We start from the raw sequence: 21336 nt of genomic DNA, 5'->3' as shown, positions 1-21336 counted from the left end.
CCACAACTTTTAACCAATTTTAACAAAGCTTCCCCGTTTCTGGGTTATATAACGGTGACAAAATACTTTGATATCTTTTCATTTAGTGTCTGCTAAGCTGATAGTCCTCATTACAGGTAAAAGTTATAAGTTGTTGTTTTGGGTTTGGAATTTGCCACTGAGATTAATACAGACAGGAGAGGCTTTAAAGCTTCAGTGTAGTGATTATATGATGAAATAAAGAAAAGAATAAAGTGAATAAAGAAAACTGTCCACTACTACTGTCCATGAATATTTCTAATCAGTATTTAAGTTAAATTGAATTTTTAAAAAAAAGAAAACTAAGTAGAAATTAATATTTACTTGAAGTCAAGATACTAAGTAGAATTACTGGGCAAAGCAGTTGGTATAATAAAAAAGCTAAATTGACTTGCCTTTTAAGTGTAATAACTTAAGGATTAAAGTTACACTAACTCAGATTTTCATCACACATTTTTCAAGACAACTGGCTTCCTCGAATTGTCATACAGTAAGTTCAGCTTATCTGGGTTTAGTGTGAGAGAACATATTTGAGGTAAAAATTAAAATGTGTAATGGTTTAAAAAACAGGCAAGCTAAAACAGACATCTCTCTCCTCTCTCTCTCTCCTCTCTCTTTCTCTCTGCTCTCTCTCCTCTCTCTCTTCTTTCTCTCTTTCACTCCTCTCTTCTCTCTCTCACTCCTCTCTCTCTCCTCTTTCTCTGTCTCTCTCCTCTTTCTCTCTCTCTCACTGCTCTCTCTCTCACTCTTCTCTTCTCTCTCTCACTCCTCTCTCTCTCACACACTCTCTTTCCTCTTTCTGCTCTCTCTCCTCTTTCTCTCCACTCTCTCTCCTCTTTCTCTCTCTCTTCTCTCTCTCCTCTTTCTCTCCACTCTCTCTCTCCTTTTTCTCTTTTCTCTCTCTTCTCTCTCCTCTTTCTCTCTCTCTCTCTCTCTCTCTCTCTCTCTCTCTCTCTCTCTCCCCCCCCCCCCCTCTCTCTCTCTGTAGAGCGCGCGCACTCACTCTCCGCTTGGTATGAAAACCATTTGACCGCACTGAACGCAGCTGAACGGATCTGCAGAAGTACTCAAGAGCGCATACTTCTCTTCAAAGGCAAGTGAAGGAGAAGGAAATTCGCTTGGCTGGTCAGTTTTGTGGGAAGCGGACGGGACAGCAGGCGAAGCTTCTCCTTTTAGAGACATTTTCCCCGGAGCAGTCAGCTCAAAATCAGCCAGACCACCCTGCAAGGACAGCGGATCTGAACTTCAGTTTTACACGTGCAGCCTCTGCGTGGAGGACCAGAGCGCAGCCCCCCCGTCTCTTTGACAGCTCCACAGTTCCCCCAGACTCTGAGCTGTGCCACAGTCAAGAGTCGCGCTGAACCAGATGGTCACATAAAGCATGAAGCATAATGTTCAGTGCCTGTTCGGATGGAAGAACCATTCGATCCGTCTCGGCGAACCTGGAGGACTTCGACTCCATACGGAGTGTCCTGCTATATAGGTGAGTGCTGATAACCTGACGAGTTTCCCCTGTTCGGGTCCTGGTGAACTAATGAACTCGGTTCTGGGCGGTTCAGGTAGCAAAAAGTGAGGGTTGGTCTTTTAAGTGTAGAACTGCTTTCAGACCCACTGCAGTGGACCGAAGTGCTGACCAGTCCCCTGATGCCACAATTTAGAGGGTCCTAGAGATGTAACAGATGACCTGAGACTGATTTCTATGGTCATTTATAGTTGTCCCACATGTCTCTTACAGTGACCAAAGGAAATAGACCAATTAGAATTGAATATCTCTTCTAATCGTCGTAGTGGTCTGCTTTTCTTCTGCAAGGAGAAAGTACGTTGGCGTTATATATCCACAGCTTTTGTGTAGGCTTTGCGTTATCAGAAGCACGGTTTTGTTAGAAAACACCTGGCAACCGTCACGTTCATTTACATTGTTTTCAGAGCGGCCCTCGTCACAGTTTGCACATTAGCCAAAATTCTTAGTCCTTAACTAAAGTAACTGTGTAGTAAATTGAAATGATTTTAGGGCAGCGGGACGTTTAACATTGTGAAATTCGCAGTGTTGTGATTGTAGTTGAAAGCACAAGTCGTAGTTTTGTAAACGGTTTCTAGCACCTTAATCCCGCACAACGGACAGCTTCCACGTTGCCACGGCAACGGCAACTTTCCACCAATCACGCTTTGAAAAGACGTCACGCGACACTGTCGGAGGGCCCGTATGTTGACAACATGGCGAGGGTGTCTCGCCTCTCATCGCTACGTAGAAGGAGAAAAAGCCTCTTAAATAAGCCAAAAGCGGTGGTTATTTTGGCTACACTTTAACTAGCGTGTAGCCATGGCCTCAAGCCGGCTGGAGAAGCGTTCCACTGTGAGAGAGGAAGGCGAGAAGAGTGAGGAGTTTGGAGTGAACGATGGAAGCGATACAGAATCAACTGCATCGAGCTACAGTTACTCCGACTACTCAAAGTAAGACTGAGCAGTAACGCTGTTGAAATGCGTCGTGTGGACGACAAGCAGCGTGTTTCTGAGATGTGGTCACACGGCGCTTCTGCGAGTTTGAATCAGGGGTGGAGTACAAGTACAAAACCTCTGTACATGAAGGGAAGCAGAATTATCCTGTTTTCTGCACGAGTTAAAGTACAAAAAGATACAGTAGTGCTAAAGGAATGTCTACATGATCGGCATAATAAACTTACAGGGAATTGATATTACTACTGGATACTTCTCAAGTATTATAAAGCACTATTAGACATAATACTACAGGGAGATATAGAAATCTTAGAGTTTCTCAGGGTATTACTACACATCTTTTTTGTAAGGGTTGCACTTGAATATACTTAAAAGAATGCTTCATTTAAAAAAATCTAATCCCCCCCCCTTTTAGTTTTGAAGTGGAGCAATGAGATTGATATAATAGAATTATGTGTCACTGAAAAAGATTTTGATTTTCATTAACTCACAGTATATAGGTAGAATACACCTGGTTTTACCAAAGTAATAATTTACTAAGGGCAATTCTATTTTCACCCCAGTACAGATGCTTTTTGCCATTGAACCATGTCAGCTTGTTTCTTAGAAATTCACTGGCTGCTGCTGATGCCTACACTAAAAATAATCAGGGAGGCTTAGTCCAGTCACTCCATCTGAAAAAAAGACCCTCGTTTTCTTCTGCTCTCTTTCAAAGTTGGGGAGAACTTTCTGTTTCCAATTTGGAAAGCCAGCCTTCATAAATAATTATATGCTGTTCCCCATCTTTAGTGAATTTATGGATGTGGTTTCCAAGAGCTGACCACAGAAATGATGTGGCTTAATTTAGAGAGAGGGAAGAAAACTTATGCCTAGGTGGGTATTCAGTATTGCATTTTTTTTATCGAGCATTGTGTTGAATGGATGTGGGGTATGTGAATTTTTACTCAAGCAGTCATGTCGGTTGTAAGACTGTTCACCCTGGTCAGGCAGACAGAAAAAAGTAGGGGTTAGAAAAAAAGTCAGTCTGATGGTGCATAATGAACAGGGTAATATGAAACATGACGTAGGCCTGCTTGTGTGGTTTTAGGTCAGGTTCAGGTCGTTATCTTGTTTTAAATAGGATCAGCGAGTACAGGTGAAAAATGCTGACTATGTTTCTGGTACACACATGAATCTCAGGTCTCAATAGCGTGTGATCTAATGCAGAAAAGCTGCCTGCAGCAGTGAGCAGAAGATTGCTCAGGCAGATTCTGTTTGAGAAAATGACATGGTCTTAGTGATGCTTCATAAAATGTGAAGGTCATTTACAGTCATAAACTTTTGCTCTGTGTAGTAGTTCTTAAGGTCAGTTTTTCCAGGTTTTTCCAAAGACAAATGGCTGCTTGTATATGCTCTCTTAAGAAATAATATATGGATAGTTTAAAATAATACCATGTAATGCTCTCTTGTGTATTTACTTTTTACTCTGTTGTGTATATATATTCAAAAATAGAGTTAAACTTTCAGGCACTGCTGAAATAGTTTTTCTTTTCTGTGTCATAGTGACCTCGAGCCTGAGTGGCTGGATGATGTCCAGAAGAATGGTGAACTGTTCTATCTGGAGCTGAGTGAAGGGGAAGAGGAAGCTGTCCTGGCGCAGGTCGCTGCCAGTCAGTCTGCTGCCACCAATCATGTGCGCTTCAGTGAAAAAGAGGCAGAGATCATCACTGATGAAGGCAAAAAACGCAAAGACTCCAATGCAAAATCAGAACCGAAACTCAAAAAGCTCGCCAAGATCCTGGGACGCAAACGGCGACCATCTCAAAGGAGGGGGGTTGATGGGAAAGATAGTAGGACTTCTCAGCAACCGGCCTCCATCTTGAAAAACCAGACAGGGCAGCGGGCTGGTCTGGTGGTCCAGCAGCTGCATCTAAAGGATGTGTGCGTTTACCTGAACCCTAAAAAGCTGGGAAGCACATCTCCTCCTCCCCCAGAGAAAGGGGGGCTGCTGGAGGCTTTACTGGGAGTGGTTCACCGGGGAGGGGACAGTAAAGGCCAAATGGGAGAGAGACTTGTTATACATGGTCTGGTCCCCCACAGCCCTGCTAGCAAGTGTGCACAGATTTTAATAGGTAAGTAAGACTTACTTAAGAAGTATTGGAGAGTGTTCCCATTTGGCAGGAGAGATTCAGCTGAACTGAGCCTTGCAATTGCTTTGTTAGTGTGGTTTGTTACAATATGTAATAGTATATATTTTTTTCTGATTTAATAAGCTGACAAATTTAAAAATGACTCTCAAAAACATGAATCCTATGCTTTGTGTGCAGTATGTCACATACTATGCTGAAATAAATCCAGTGAAACAAGTGTATTTATGCTCACTTTTTAATGAAATATGCAGTTGGTCTGTGTTTAAGTACTCATGATGTTCATCATACAATAATTTATCATGATGAATAATTATAAATATTGTCATATTGCCCGGCCCTACAATATTAATGTGTAATGATACACTGGACCACTATTCAATTTGATTCATGATACTGGATTCATAATTCACAATTCTCACAATATTCAGAAAAAAACGGAACAATCATGTTGTTGCACGTGTTACTAATGACACTACAGCTGTGAAACAGGACAGTTTGACAGTTTTGGGTTTCGGATGAAAGAGAAAAACTGACATGAAAAACAATTAAATAGACCTACAACACATCAAAATCTGTGACATAACAAATAATTTTAATGAGCTTAATAACGTAATTTAATGAGGTATAATAATGTAAAATTACAACATCCCCTTTTATATAGTACAACTATTAAGAAAGATTTGTATTCAGCATTTTACAAGCTACACTAAATCCAGTCAAACTGGTTCTGTTTGGATCACTTTGTAATGGAACATTAGTCAGTACTGACTGAGGCCTTAGTCTTGTGGCCATTATATAAAATACTGAATGTACATCCATGGAATATCCTGTATGTTCATTATTTATAAATGCGCCACATATTTAAAACCATCCTGTTTGTGGGATAATCTTTGACCATTGCATTGCTTGGCAAGATAGCATACTGCTGGTGAGCTGCAGAGCTCGGTGGGAGAATAACTGATTGTTATTATACTCATTAGTGATAAATGACATTATGTATTGTACATTGCCTTTCGGTGAAAGAAATGGGTCATTCCTGTCATATCACCAGGGCTGGTTTTCATTCGTCATTCAGCTTTGGAGTCATAAGAAAATCAGTGAATGGCTTGAATCAGTGGTTGTATGTTGTGTTTATTTGGAATAAACCTATTGGCTTTTGGAAGTGTCCAAAAGGCACAGTGTGAGAGATGTCAAAACAGCTTGTTTTACCATATTCCCTGTGACTGTGTGACTGTTTTTGTGTTTATTTACATGAGAGAGCATGCAAGTACTGTAAATCCGCGGTAGTCCAATTCCAGACACACCAAAGGAATTCCAAAGGAATTACACTGCTGAGTAGATCACCACAAGCTAGCTTTTTACGAGGGCTTCTAAAACGCCTGCCCATACTAAAGCAATTAGACTATTTAAATATCTAAAATAATGCCGTATAACAGAGATAGGAGTGCCCAGATCTACCAAAGGCAGGTGGAGGAGTCCTTTGTAGTGCAGAAGCAAGAGAACATTCTAGACAGATAGTGTATCTTAAAGCCGAGACTTATAATCGTGGTGCTGAGGTGCTTTTCCATGTGATTCTATTTTCTTAATTAAAGAATTGAACAAATACATTCCCCATTTGTAGTGAACTTGAGGTTAATAGTCGGTGTTTGCTGTTCGTTTTTCATGGCTATTAACCACATCTTTCTTTTTTCAGGTGATGCCCTTGTTGCTGTTGACGACGTGGATGTTACATCTGAGAATATTGAGCGAGTTCTCTCATGTATTCCTGGACCAACACAGGTGTGTTTGTGTTACAGTGGACCACCCAGCATTCAATGCTCTTTTAAAAAAATTCTCAGTGTATTTTTATTTTTGTAGATTGTCTTCTTATTTAGGTATTTTACTACCTACAGTTTAATGCTTTCAGGGAGTCGTAAACTTGTCTGAGCATTTTTGCAAAGTCTCTGGGAGAAAGTTCTTTCAGAGAGAAAGCACTCCAGACTCCAGCAGCACCTGAATGTAAGCCGTGCAGTAGAAGCCGATTAAAAACAGCTTCTGGTCTTCACCCCACATGTCTTATCTGTTTTACATGTGTTGTTTTTAGTACTTGTAAGAACCACTAATACTGCCTCACCAGTCTATAGTTGTAATGACTGGCAGGCTGGAGGGCTTAACACTAATGTGACCCTCGGGAACTATTTTAGACATCCATGGGAGGTTGCTTGTTGACTAAAAATGGCAATTTGGAAATGGAAAATGTTCTAAAAGGCTATCACTACAATACTCACTTCCTATTTCTAAAAAATTGGTCCCTAGACCAGTTTCTTAGAAATAGACTTGCAGGAGACTTTTACCACAGTAAGACAGTCCAGACTACAGTAATGCTTTAAAAATGACATTCATTAATAATTTTCATTAAATGAAATGGTTAATGTTATAGTTCCTTTCTTATTTGTTATTTCTGACAAGCTCATAACCAAGAACTCCCAGAGTTTATTTTGCTTGGCAGTGTGGCTCTTCTGTGGGGAGGTATTCTGAATAGCTTATTAATGTGGAAATTTTTCATTGGAGCAGTTTACAACCTAAAAAAAAAAAATCTAAATCTGAAAAGAGAAGAGCAACCATGTAGTTGTGGGTAGGGAGGAGTTAGATGCTTTAACAGAAAGTGTTCATCTAAAAAGATTATGTCTCATTAAATGCATCTTATTTAAGAAACGTTCAAGACAAATTAATCCCTTAAACACAGACTTCTTGTTCCAACATGCTGAGTTTAGTATTTGTCTCCCCTATTTATATTTTGCTGAATGTGGAGTTAGAACGAAGAAAGTGGGGGTGCACTTCAGTTTTATAAGTCATTAGAGAGTGCCCTTTGAAAGTTATTGTTGTTTGCAGATATTTGTCATATATTTTTCATGCAAGTCCCTAAGGAACCTTAACACATTTTCTAAGTAGCTTATTCTTGCTCTTGTGGGCTCATGTGTATATGTGTGCCCCACAAATAACTTTCCACTGACTGAATAGTTTTGACTGAAAATGATCAAAAATGGCATTTTTTGGCTGAAAGAAACATTTTTTTTTAGAAAAACAAAGATTGAGTAGGCCTACAAAAAAGAGGCAAAATCTAAAATGAGAAATTAAAAGTGATTGAAAATGTTTTTTGCTGCTCAGCACAGATGCTTTCGAACTGTTTGATTGCCAGCAGAAAAACCTCCATGTGGATCTATTTTAGAGTGTCTATGAGACATTAGACAAGAGATTTGTAATCACTGTGGATGCCAAGCATCAAGGGCGGATACAGTGCCCAAGAACTTCTCCGTTAGAGGTTTGATATCACTTGAACATTCACTTGAAACCTCATGTCCTCCCACTTGTTACAAAAAGTACAGAAAAATAGTAGAAGCCAAAGTAGTGATAGACAAGGCGATAGCGGATCAAGTTAAAAAGAAATACAGAAGAGACATAGAATTTGTATTGAATGCCAAGTTAAACAGATATGTTTATAGATGTTTCTTAAACATGTGAAATGATAATTAATAAAAGGGTCTCTACACGCTTTCTGTATTTCACAGAAGGTATTTGTAGAAGGTCAGTATCCGCAGATTAGAGGCTTTAGAGGTTTGGATTTTTGCTGGAACCACAGGACCCGCCACAGTATCTTGCAGTGTGGGATTATTTTTCAGTACTGTCTGCAGGAGCAGGTGGGCAATCTGGTCTAAATAAAGTAGAATCATCACTAAATTATATACTAAATTCTCAAACAATACAAAATGATAACATCAAAACAGTTAAAATAAGTAAAGCCATTACAAAAAAGTTGCAAAGCACCCGATCACATAACCAACATGCAAATTCTCGTAGCTTACAGACACAACAGCCTTCAGTGCACGGCCATCGCTGGCCAGCAAAACACCAAAAATAACTGTTCAGTTAAAAGTTAAAACTTTAATTCCTGCTTTGTGTTTACTGGGAATAAATTTCAGCAGAGGTTGATGTATTTGTGAATAGACTATGTCAGATATTACATATCAGTTCTCCTTAACGGGACTGCGCATGCAAGAGTGGGATGAAGTTTTAGTTTTTAAGTTTTATGGTCATTTAGAGCCTTAGAAACTTGTAGCAGAACTATAAAATCTATCCAGTTCTTTCAAAATGGGAGTGATATGATCTCTGTTTTTGTTTTTTGTTAGGATATGTGTTGCTGCATTTTGTACAAGTTGTCTTGCTTTCTCAGGAGGCCCAGGAAGAAGAGAATTACAGTAATCAACTCTGCTCTTAATAAATGAATTAACCAGTTTCTCTCTGGCACTCTAAAATAGAAAAGCAATATTTCTCAGTTGATAAGCTATTTTAGTGACTGTGTTTTAAAACAAAGCTCAGAATCCAATTCACAACATATTCATCATCACCAATGCTGTCTCGGTACTGTGGTTAGGACAAAAACCTGATTGAAACTTCTCATGTAACTTGCTTATTAGATGGGCATTTCATAGTTTAAAAGTAACTTTCCCAAGACTTTACATAAAAAAGAAGATGAGAAATTGGTATGAAATTATTTAGTATGGAAGAATGCATACTACCTTTTTTTTTCTTTCTTTTTTTTTAAGCAGAGGCTTCACGGGGCAGTTTTAAAAGCATCTGGAAAAGCACATGTTGACAGAGAACTGTTTACAGTAGTTAAGACATCATTTTGAAAAAATCCAAAGTCATCTTAAAGAGAGAAATAGGTACAGGGTCAGGGTCACATGTGGACAACCTAATTTGCTCATAATGTGTGTAAGCTCCTGATAATTGATAGCAGAGAAAGATGTCATCACTGGTGAAGATGGTTTATCAGCTTGTTTCAGCTGGCTGTGATACGCTCTGTCTTATCAAAATTTTATTTTGAAATGAATTGCATTTTAGAAGATAAATCACCATCCACCGCACTAGCAGACAAGTTAGGGTTAATGAGTTGATCTTTAGTGGAAAAAAGGGACTTTGGCATTATCTTTGTGTTTATTAATTCCACAGGAGAAATATGACTGTCTGGATATTTTCATAGCATTGTTGTAGGTGGAGATCTGCTCTTTGAGAATATCATAATGGACCTGCAGTTTAGTTGTCCTCCATAAGCCATAATTATGACAATTTCAAGTTTCTCTGGAGAGAAGTGCCACATTTAAAGTATACTATCATTTGTATTCAGCATTTCACGTACTGCACCGCACTAAGTCCAGTTAAACAGGACTAATTAGGCTCTCTTTGTAACAAACATGCAGGTGGTGAGTGTTTTTGTTTTTTTACTGATGATAACCACAGCACTTGTATGCTCAGGAAAGCGTGTTGTGATAAATTGTGACATAATTTATCACAGTAAAGATAAATATTGGCATATTGCCCAGTCTTGCTGAGATTAATTGATTGATCAGTCCACTCAGGTCTTAGCAGGAACAAGCAAGCTGACTGCATACCATGCACTGATTTAATTAACAAAAATTGATGGCATTTCTTTTAAAGATTGCATGCGCTTTTGCTTACTGTGTATATGCTCTAAAAATATTCTAAAAATGTAAAAAGTAACTTTATTCTAAATTCTGCCTTTTCAGAACTTGCACGAGTCAGATACTTCATTTCCCTATTCTGAACATGTATTCCCAGTACTTATAGTCTGTATATATCTATCCCCAGTACTTGTATTCTATGTTTGGATGTTTAAAATAACGCTCAAGTTTAGTATCTTACAAATATCCCCATTAATTAGCAATTATTTAGGTTTTTAACTAAAATTGTAAATTTTTCTTTCCAACTTTCCAAATCTTATTTTTTTCTAAAATGATTTCTCAGCATTTTTGTACTGTAGCTGAACATGTGATAAATGTAGGCTCTCTCAGAGCAGTGTGCTGATTTGCTTTCAACTGTCCATGAAATCTTAGATAGTAGCTACCAATCATTTTCATGTTTTTCTATATGTGTAACGAGATGCTGCTGATTTCCCAGAAGACTTTTCTTTTGATCCCTCCCCAAGCCAGCTGCATTCGTTTCGGCAGCCTAAAAAGGACAGAATGTCGAAATTACAGAGTTGCGTCGCCACGGCAGCGATGGTGGTTATGGCACCACTTGTATTTGGAGGCCACAGGAAAAGTATCATTACTCTGTGGAGTGGAGAGAGAGACAGAGGGAGAGATGGAGGGATAGAGGGGGAGAAAGGGACTGATTAGAGGATGAGGGCAGAGAGCAAATTACACTGCAGGAGTAAGAGCACAAAAAGAGACTAAATACTCAGCCTTAATTTCTTCATCCACACGCAGGATTACATGGCTGTGGAAGATTGCCTTTCTTTTGTTAGATGAATTTGGTGCAGTCTGACTGTTGAGACGGGTCTCTGAGAATTCTCTAAACTGTGCTGTTCTTTGGCATTTAGACCAGATTTGAGCCTTTTTATGTTTGAGCGATGTTATTATGAAGGAGTGTTATAACTAGTATGGAATAAAAGCATTTGCATTGGCAGCATTTCTGTGCACAGTTACATCACCAGTCACAAACCCACAAAAACAGAAAAACCATAACTGCATTATATTTTTGACCACTGGGCAAAAAAAATAAACACTGTACCACGCTTTCATTGTGAAACATGTTATCCTGCGGTTTGAGTGGTGGTTCACGGTGGATAGAAATGACACATTCCTATCTGTTGAAATCTGGTTGGTAAAGCACTGTGGATGATTGTGGAGAGTAGAACATTAAGCTGGAGCTCAGATGCTTTGCTGTGCTTTGCTGTGGTGTCTCAGTTCAGCACATAATGAACCAGGATTTAGCCAAGCTTTTGATGCGCTTTCAAATTTTTGAATATGGAGTTTTACTGTCTCAGTGAGGGAGACAGTAAGCAGTGGTAGGAGCTTGTCAAGTCCATCAGCCAATCACATTTTACTCCAGAAAATTTTCATGAACTCAGTGCTCCATAAACTACCCCTGAAGTATTGTTACAGCTCATACTGAATTACACAGTCAAAACTAGAACATTCATTTAAATGATGCAAAAAGATGTCATTGGAAAACATGAAAGTACGTTTTATCTTGTAAAAATTAAAGAGGAATTTAACAAATTTTTCAAGATTTCTGCATAATTTAGTGTTTGAGGTGTAAACAAAATCATTCAGAATGGTTCAATGCGAGATGCTCTGTTCTAGATAAACTTACCAACTCTGATTTCTTACAATGGTAGTGATGAGAACCAGGGGTCCCAATGTCTACAGCACAAATGTAGTCATTTTATTTACCATTCAAAACCCACAACAAACCTACACATATCTTCCGAGCTTGTTATGTTGATAATGGTAAAACAGTAATAAATCTGAAAACAGGTTTTCTTTGGGGACTATTTGCTTTACATTGGCCTGTATGTACCCTTCTATTATAAAATTGCTTTAGGCCAAACCTTCTCAAAATGATTGTAAAACAATATCTGCCGCATTAGCCAACGGGATAGCTGAGCAATCGTGGCCAGATAGCTAAAAATAATTTGTTTTCTTTGTTAAATTGTGACTATTTTAAAAACCGCGGCCGTGCTTTTCCAGCTGGCAAAAACAGCCTATCAGACACTTTCTCCCACTCTCCCATGACAGATTGGTGAAATGTTCCACTGTTTGGTGTTTATCGTGTTCTGACCATAAAGGATATTTCAAAACAGCGATTAACCACCCAGGAGAAATAATCAGTCTTCAAACATCCATCCATCCATTTTCTAAGCCGCTTCTCCGTCAGGGTCGCGGGGGGTATCCTGCCTTCCGCTCGAAGACTGCTGGGATAGGCTCCCGCACCCCCAAACATGTATATGATGAGGCAGCGTTTCAGTTGTAGATATACCACTACCTCTCCACTCATCTAGCTTGCTTTCTTGTTTTCCTTATGGAGTTAGAGAGTCATAGAAATAGAAGCCCTAATTCTGCAACAGAATGCCCAGAAAAATAAGAAGCAGGATATTGTTTATAATTGTCTGCCCACTCTATTACTGAAAACAGATGGGCAAGAAAGTTCTGTACTGGCCACATGGATGCTCTTGAATGCTGCAGGCGGCTCCTGAAGAGATTGGTGCAGAGCAGGCTCCTTTGGAGAACCAAAGCCCTGGCTGTTTTTGGTGCTCAAATACATCTTGAGGCAACTCTTCAGCTATTGACTGAGTCTATATTGAGTAAACTACAGTATGTCAGATCAGAGGAAACACAAAAATGAACTGTGCAGTCATATTTAAGTACTGGGGTAGGGGGACACTAACGGTATACGACTGTAGTAAATATATACCCTGATTATGTGACATATGCTTAAATATTTTTGATTGAGTTTCTGCACGTTCTTCTGTGGTAGCAGACCATGCTACCTGCTGAGTTCAGTTTCAGGTTTTAATGTAATGCACCTGATTTAGATAATCAGTGTGTTCATTGAGGAGGATTAGTGACAGGTGTTATAGATTACAGTTGGAGCTAAACTGTGCAGGAGGATAGCTGATGCACATACGAGGCAGATGACATGAGAAATTCAAACCTGAAACAGCATTTAGCACCATTTTGGCTTGGTTCCAGGGAAGCTCCTGCATGGTAACGTGTGTATGTGCCAAACATTCCATTATATATTGTTCAGATTTAAGGCAGTAGTCAAATGTGGTTTGTATTAAAAGTGTGTAACATTCCAGTATATTAAGCCATGTTTAAACTACAAAAATAGGTTTACTTAAGTGTGGGTTTGTTTGGAAGAAGAAAACACATTATGTTGTGAGATATATATACTAAAACTGTCACAAATGGTATTTATAATGTGCTAGAGATTTTGGCTGAATGGCCCAGTACTATGTGATAGTATTTCCTCAGTCTATAATCAACATCTGGCTCATTTTCCCTTTATTTCCTAGCCAAATTCCCCACTGAATCAGCAACATGCTGTGTCTTATCTGCTCATAACAGAAAACACATGATATGAAGTATGAAACGCTTCAGCAAATTCAGTCTCTTCTTTAGATTTAGGCCAAGTTCTTGTCCTGGAGGTCCTGTACCTTGCCAGGTAGAGAAATATTTTTGGTCTTAATATTCAGCAGTGGTTCCTAATCCTGGTCCTGGAGTACCCCTGTTCCACACATTTTGGTAATTTGCCCGATTTAAGGTGATCTAATTAATCAGCTAATTGATAAGCCTTACCTGAGTTGAAGTACATGAGTTACAGCAGGTTGTAATGTTTATGACTCATGAGATTGTATGCATTTATGTTGAGTAGAGTTTATTCAATATTTTATTGCAAGATAATGCTCTTCTGATTAATTGAATTTCACATAAGCAAAAAAAAAGTTTTCTCCATGTCCTTCCACAGACTACTTTGTAATTTACTGTGATCTACAGGAACACAAGGAACCTACACACCTGTTCAGGAAACATGATCGATATTCAAAAACATTATAGCTTTAGAACTGTTACGTAGTGCACTGTGGCTCTTACCGTCTAACAGTTGACAGGCTTCCTAAGAAATGGTATGTAAAGACAAGGAAAATCAGCTTTATTTACCAAATATGTTTGCACGTATATGACATGTATAGTTGCATAAAATTTTGAACACTCCTAGTTGCACTACATGCTTTTTTTTTTTTTTTTTTGTACATTAAAATAATTTAACACATCCTCAGGAAACACACTTAAAGATGGCATTGTCTTTAATTGTTTTCTGAGTTTAACGTATTGGAAAAAAGCAAAACATAAAATAATGTGTGCCATGTCCTTTACACAGTTAGATTCAACCAGTAAATGGTAATTGTTTATTAAAATATGCAAACATGTGGTCTCTGTAGAGGATGTGTACAAAACATGTCATTTGACAAGGGATGCCCAAAATTTTCCATGCCACTGTAACATATGTAATGTAAATTTACTAAAACATTCTTGCAATGCAGTGATTTAATTAATGAGAATATACATTTAGTCAATAGATTTACATTTACATATTAAATGATAAGATTAAAATATGTTCAAAAATAAAATGTGTATTTAACTAACTACAAAATCTAAATGTTAACACCTTAAATACTTGATGCCACATGCACCTGATTGTGGGACCCCAACATCACTGAATCTGTTTGGGATTGCTTGGATCATTATCCCTGAAAAATGCAAAGAGAGGACAAACAAAATACTGAAGAAAAAAAAACATGTTTAGTTTTTCAGGTTTCTCTGTAATTTTCTGTTAAACATATGTTTTCTGTTCTTTTTTCTTACGTTATAACGATTATAATGTACTTTCTGTTTTACTACTCTTCTTTTATTTTTTATTCTGTAATGTGTTGTTAATTATGCATTTATTACATTGTACGTTCATACTTTTGTCTCTCAAAATGACAGCAACTGGTGCATTATTTAATTTTATTATTATTATTATTATTATTATTATTATTATGTTTCAAACCTGCTTTTTTTTTTACTATGAGTGTTTGACTATCTTTATTCTGTTTTCTGTTCAGGTGCGGTTGACTCTGGAGACGGCCGGTGCGGGCGGTGGCGAAGTGGACTCAGCAATGTTTAGGCCGAGAGCTCTTCCTCAGGTCAGCCAGCTGGTGCGTCTTCTCTGGGGAGAGGATACCATGGAGCTGCAGATGTCAGTAGCACACATACCTCATATCGTCATGTACCTGTCACTCAAACTGGACTCAGAGTCATCTCAGGAGGAGGTCAGTCACTATATCTGAAGAAGAGTTTTGTTAGTCGTCTATATGCTGTTGCTGTCACAAAGAAATCTTCAAAACAGTACTTTAACAAGATAAGCTCAAAACATTCTACATTAAGGTACATTAATGTGCAGTGCTGTCTTATTGCAGGTAAATCTGGATCGTTTCTATTCGGTTGGTACATTATGAAATGTTATGTACAATATTATAAATTCAGACAAAGAATTATTGTCTGCAGAATTATCACAGTGAACAAGTCATAATTTACTTGAACCTTTTCTTCTGCCGTTCATTTCACAGAAGTTTTTAAACATGTTATTCCTACCACCAACATACATTTGAATGTGTTTAAATATTTTATTATTCTAACTATGATGGTGTTTGTGCTTCAGTAACTAGTTCATTCTGTAACGTTATAATTAATATATATTTGGTTACTGCAGTCTTTGTAGCCTTAATGATGGTGTCAGTGCAGTAACTGTTGAAATGTGATGTTCAGGTCATGGTGTGATTGAATAACAGTTCGCTGTTGTATCATAATCGTTCTTTTAACCATGCATGAACACTCAAGCATTTGCTATTAAAAACTCACCAGACAGACATGTTTACATGTTGTAGTACATAATATGGTCCTCAGAGAGCTGTTTGTTCACATAAGAGCACATATGAGCTGTACAATGAGCTGTACATTAGAAATACAGGAGTGCAGGAAAAAACTGTACAAATACAGTAATCAGCTGTGTTTAGAAATACAGTAAAATATTGTAATTATATAATATGGTATATACTATAATTACACAGTAAACTGGTGGATAAAATGCTGCCAGTGATTTATTTAAGCTAGTTTTACACAGATGTTTTGGCAGTGCAGAATTCTAATGTTTGGGCAATGTTAAAGCTAGCTGCCGTTTTCGAATAGTGTAAAAAAATGGAAATAAAAAGTTATAAGGTATCATATCACAGTGGTGACAAGTTAATTTGATTTGTTCTTGTTTTATTTATTTTCTCTAAAATGTGCTGACTGTAATTTCTTTAAATCTTGAAGGAAGCTTGGTCTATGTCTCTTTTCATTTCTACTATTTGTATAAGTCCGTTCTTGTTAGTTTACTGCCACTAGTCAAATATCTGTCAGTTCAGACCATGAAAAATGTTTACACAACAGTTGACTGTGAGTAAAATGGTCCAATAAATCTGTCTCACAGCCTGATTTAGATGTTTAAACTTTGTTGACAGATGCATTTTTCTCATTAAAACTATCAGGTCAGTGCTGCCAAAATGAGACACCGCAATTGCAAATGGAGAAACCAGCTTCACATAACTGTGATCTCGCTTAAAATCAGTGGGAGATGATTTTACCCTTTTGAATAATTTATAACAGCACAGTATGCCTGTCCATTACTAACATCTGCTCCTGGAAGCACCATGCTGTCTTGTTAAGGCCACGAGATGCTCATGTATTATTACAAAGTAGGAATTACTGTATAAAAGACTTGTATTAAGCCAGTTTTAGAAGTTCTAAATCCAGCCCCAACAAAGGTCAGTCACCTGCATTGAATGAGTGCACGTGTCCAGAATCTGTGCAGCATAAAATCCTAAAAGAAGACAGAGAGAGTTTGCCCTTTTACGCACTGTTGTAAAAGCAGTAGTTTAGGCATTGATTAGCTTGAGCTGAGCTGATTTACAGCACACAGTGGAGAGAGGAGACAGTGAGTGCAGTCTCTGTGCTGAAGACCTCGTTCTCTGGCTGGACTCAAGACCTCTGTCCTGAGTGATTTACTTCCAGTTCAGTAATGCGACTTTAAATCTTGATTGTGTGAGCTGCTCTGAGCCGCAGTCTGCAGTAGTGCCTAATTCTCTCCCTGCCCAAACGCTCTGCCTGTGTCACATGACGCTCAGCAGCAGACGGCTTTAAAATGCTGAGCTAGGATTTGGAGGATGTGGTTTACGCTGCAGGAGAAATGTGGTGATTGTGTGTGTGTGTGTGTGTGTGTATTTTCTGGATAAATATGTACATTTTCATAACAAAACTAGAGGAAAAAAGGTTTAATCAAATTGTTTTTACAAAAGCTTGATGTTGTATTTATTTCATTATCGATTTATTAATAATGAACCATTTTAACTTGTTTAATTTCTGGTTGTCAAGGTTAGGTTTACGATTAGGTTTAGAAAACTCCAGGGCTTAGAAAAATGTAACTTTTTTTCCATTCAAAATGGCAATGAAGTACGTAGAACAAAAGCAGGAAACACGTGTTCAACAGAAAATTACACAGAAGCCTCAGATACTACAACCCCAATTCCAATTAAGTTGGGACGTTGTGTGAAGCAAGAATATGATGATTTGCAAATCCTTTTCAACCTATATTGAATTGAATACACTACAAAGAAAAGATATTTAATGTTCAAAAGGATAAACTTTATTGTTTTTTTGAAAATATTCACTCATTTTGAATTTGATGCCTGCAACATGCTCCAAAGAAGTTGGGACAGGGGCGTGTTTACCACTGTGTTACATCACCTTTCCTTTTAACAACACTCAGTAAGCATTTGGGAACTGAGGACACTAATTGTTGAAGCTTTGTAGGTGGAGTTCTTTCCCATTCTTGCTTGATGTACAACTTCAGTAGCTCAACAGTCCGGGGTCTCCGTTGGCGTATTTTGCGCTTCATAATGTGCCACACATTTTCAATGGGAGACAGGTCTGGATTGCAGGCAGGCCAGCCTAGTACCCGCACTCTTTTACTACGAAGCCACGCTGTTGTAACACGTGCAGAATGTGGCTTGGCACTGTCTTGCTGAAATAAGCAGGACGTCCCTGAAAAAGACGTTGCTTGTATGGCAGCATATGTTGCTGCAAAACCTGTATATACCTTTCAGCATTAATGGTGCCTTCACAGATGTCAGACCACAGGACACTTTTCCACTTTGCGTCAGTCCATCTCATATGAGCTCGGGCCCAGAGAAGCCGGCAGTGTTTCTGGGTGTTGTTGATATATGGCTTTTGCTTTGCATGGCAGAGTTTTAACTTGCACTTGTAGATGGAACGACGAACTGTGTTCACTGACAGTGGTTTTCTGAAGTGTTCCTGAGCCCATGTGGGAATATCCGTTACAGAATGATGTTGGTTTTTAATGCAGCGCCGCCTGAGGAATCGAAGGTCACGGGCATTCAGTGTTGGTTTTCTGCCTTGCCGCTTACTTGCAGAGATTTCTCCAGATTCTCTGAATCTTTTGATGATATTATGGACTGTAGATGATGAAATCCCTAAATTCCTTGCCTTTGCATGTTGAGAAACATTGTTCTTAAACTGTTGGACTATTTGCTCACGCGGTTGTTCACAAAGTGGTGAACCTCGCCCCATCCTTGCTTGTGAGCGACTGAGCCTTTCAGGGATGCTCCCTTTATACCCAATCATGACACTCCCCTGTTTCCAATTAACCTGTTCACCTGTGGAATGTTCCAAACAGGTGTTTTTTGAGCATTCCTCAACTTTCCCAGTCTTTTGTTGCCCCTGTCCCAACTTCTTTGGAATGTGTTGCAGGCATCAAATTCAAAATGAGTGAATATTTGCAAAAAACAATAAAGTTTATCAGTTTGAACATTTAATATCTTGTCTTTGTAGTGTATTCAATTGAATATAGGTTGAAAAGGATTTGCAAATCATCGTATTCTGTTTTTATTTATGTTTTACTCAACATCCCAACTTCATTGGAATTGGGGTTGTATATACAGTATCATTTTTTCAGTATTTAGTTTGCTTATTCTTTGCTTTTATTACAGCTTCTATGCGTTTTGGGAGATATGCTTTCAGTTTTTCAGAGAAATCTGCAGGGATATTTTTCCATTCCTCCGAAGTTCAGTCTTAGTGGTTTGCATTTTCTGCTTCTTACACATCAAGCTATACCAAAAACATTCAGGGATGTTGAGGTCTGGACTCTGTAGATTTTATTCTTATTTCTCTGTTTTAACAGCTTCTTAAGATCGTTTCAAACTAATAGTGTTGAATCATCTTCTCGCTGTGAAATCTCCTCAGAAATATAAGAACTGTGCCTTTTTGACTGGAAATTACATACAATAAGGTGAAGTTTAGTGCAGTAGTGTTTATAACGCTTTTGCTTTGCATGGCAGAGTTTTAACTTGCACTTGTAGATGGAGCAATGAACTGTGTTCACTGACAGTGGTTTTCTGAAGTGTTCCTGAGCCCATGTGGGAATATCCTTTACAGAATGATGTTGGTTTTTAATGCAGCGCCGCCTGAGGAATCGAAGGTCACGGGCATTCAGTGTTGGTTTTCTGCCTTGCCGCTTACTTGCAGAGATTTCTCCAGATTCTCTGAATCTTTTGATGATATTATGGAACTGTGCCTTTTTGACTGGAAATTACATACAATAAGGTGAAGTTTAGTGCAGTAGTGTTTATAACGCATATTCAGTGACTACCTGATATTGTATAAAAAACAAAAAGTGTGTGTGTGGGTGTGTGTGTGTGGGTGTGTGTGTGAGGGAATGCTGTTGTTAGATACTTTTGTATTTTCATTTTCTTTCATTCTACCACAAGACCCCCTTCACCCTCTCCTTCTCATTCTTGCTTCTGGTCTACAGAAACTCACAGACTTCTTCAGTGTTTAGGTGCCTCCTAAATGCAGTCTGTCTGAAGTGTTCCTGTTCTGCATACTAATCACAGCTCAGTAAAGCAGGGTCCCCACCCTTTCATCTCCTCTGAATACATCAGCATTACTGCATTCTCCTCCATTCATTCTCATTCACTCTCTGCCTATTATTATTTTAAAGTGGAGCAGGGCTGGTCTTTATTGGATGCACCTTGTCTTCAATGGAAAATGCCCCCCATTTTATTGCATTCCAGAGCTATGTTGACTACAGTTTAAGGGCTTAATAATCAGGAATCGCTGGAACTTGTAACATTTAGTAATGGAAGAGTAAAAGGTTTCATGCATGTATATATAATAGTTTCAGTACATAAAATGCTTTTGTTATGGCGTCTGTTTATAAGTTTAGAGCTGGTTCTGGAGTGGTTGGATCATTGTTTCAGCAGATTCTGACTGAGGCCTTAGGTTTTTCACTGTGGCCCTTTCAAACAAAGGCCATTGACTGAGCCTGAGGTGCCTCGCTAAGCTGTTTGGGCATTTGATGGCTGATGTCCCAGATATTTGTTGTATTTTCATCATATTCTTCTTTCCTCTGAGGTCTACTAATGATGTTTGAGTGAGTTAGTTTAATTTTCAAAAATAGTTAAAACTAATTTTAACATGGATGTTTTAAACAGGCTGTTTTTGTTACTGTGCTTTTAAGACATATGTAAACGACATGTGCTCTTACTGGCTGTCCTGTATTGTGCCTCATCCAAAAAGCAATCCAAGCTGAAACAGTTCTTATAACTTCCATGTTAATGGGTGGAGCTTAACACCCCTGATCAAATGACATGTTGCATTTTGTTGATTTTTTAAGTGAAAATAAACATCCTCTACAAAGATCTCACCTCTGCACCTTTTAATGCACAGCTGCTGTTTAATTGCTGAATGTATCATATTGGGGGAAAGATAAACAAAAGAAAAAGTTATTTCACATTTTATATTTTATTTATGTTTTTTTCCCAATACATTGCAATCAGCTAATAAATGGGAATTGTTGACTATTTCAAAAAGATGCCATATTTTTCTCTGTACATGATGTACATTATTTTCACTTAGGAAAACAATAAAACCTGTCATTTGACGGGGTGTCCAAGCTTTTGCACATGATTGTATATAAATGTTTTTGTGTTTCACAAAAATAATGCAGCTTTTTGCAGCTTGATTTCCATATATGGACCTTGTGGACTAGAGAGTGAGTGGTTGAAACTTGTATATACAACCCCAATTCCAATGAAGTTGGGACGTTGTGTAAAACATAAATAAAAACAGAATACGATGATTTGCAAATCGTTTTCAATCTATATTCAATTGAATACACTACAAAGACAAGATATTTAATGTTCACTTTATTGTTTTTTGCAAATATTCACTCATTTTGAATTTGATGCCTGCAACACGTTCCAAAGAAGTTGGGACAGGGGCAACAAAAGACT

General features: G+C 38.2%; 1 protein-coding gene across 2 annotated transcripts in view; it reads left to right on the top strand.

The window, feature by feature from the left end:
* The first annotated feature begins 1061 nt into the window (after window positions 1–1061).
* intu (inturned planar cell polarity protein) overlaps window positions 1062–21336 on the top strand; it is a 40326-nt gene continuing 20051 nt past the window's right edge. Inside the window, exons 1-4 of one of the 2 annotated variants that reach the window (XM_017682461.2) lie at window positions 1062–1501; window positions 4015–4583; window positions 6295–6380; window positions 15052–15258. In XM_017682461.2, coding sequence (XP_017537950.1) covers window positions 1410–1501; window positions 4015–4583; window positions 6295–6380; window positions 15052–15258 — 954 coding nt within the window. In that variant the 5' untranslated portion in view covers window positions 1062–1409. Of the gene's footprint in view, window positions 1502–2229; window positions 2470–4014; window positions 4584–6294; window positions 6381–15051; window positions 15259–21336 lie in introns of those variants that run through there. The other variant, XM_017682459.2, reaches the window with a different exon arrangement.

The sequence above is a fragment of the Pygocentrus nattereri genome, chromosome 2, assembly GCF_015220715.1.
Source record: "Pygocentrus nattereri isolate fPygNat1 chromosome 2, fPygNat1.pri, whole genome shotgun sequence".
Classification (NCBI taxonomy): Eukaryota; Metazoa; Chordata; class Actinopteri; order Characiformes; family Serrasalmidae; genus Pygocentrus; species Pygocentrus nattereri.
Note: the sequence above shows the minus strand (reverse complement) of the source record. Positions and strands in the feature narration are given on the sequence as shown.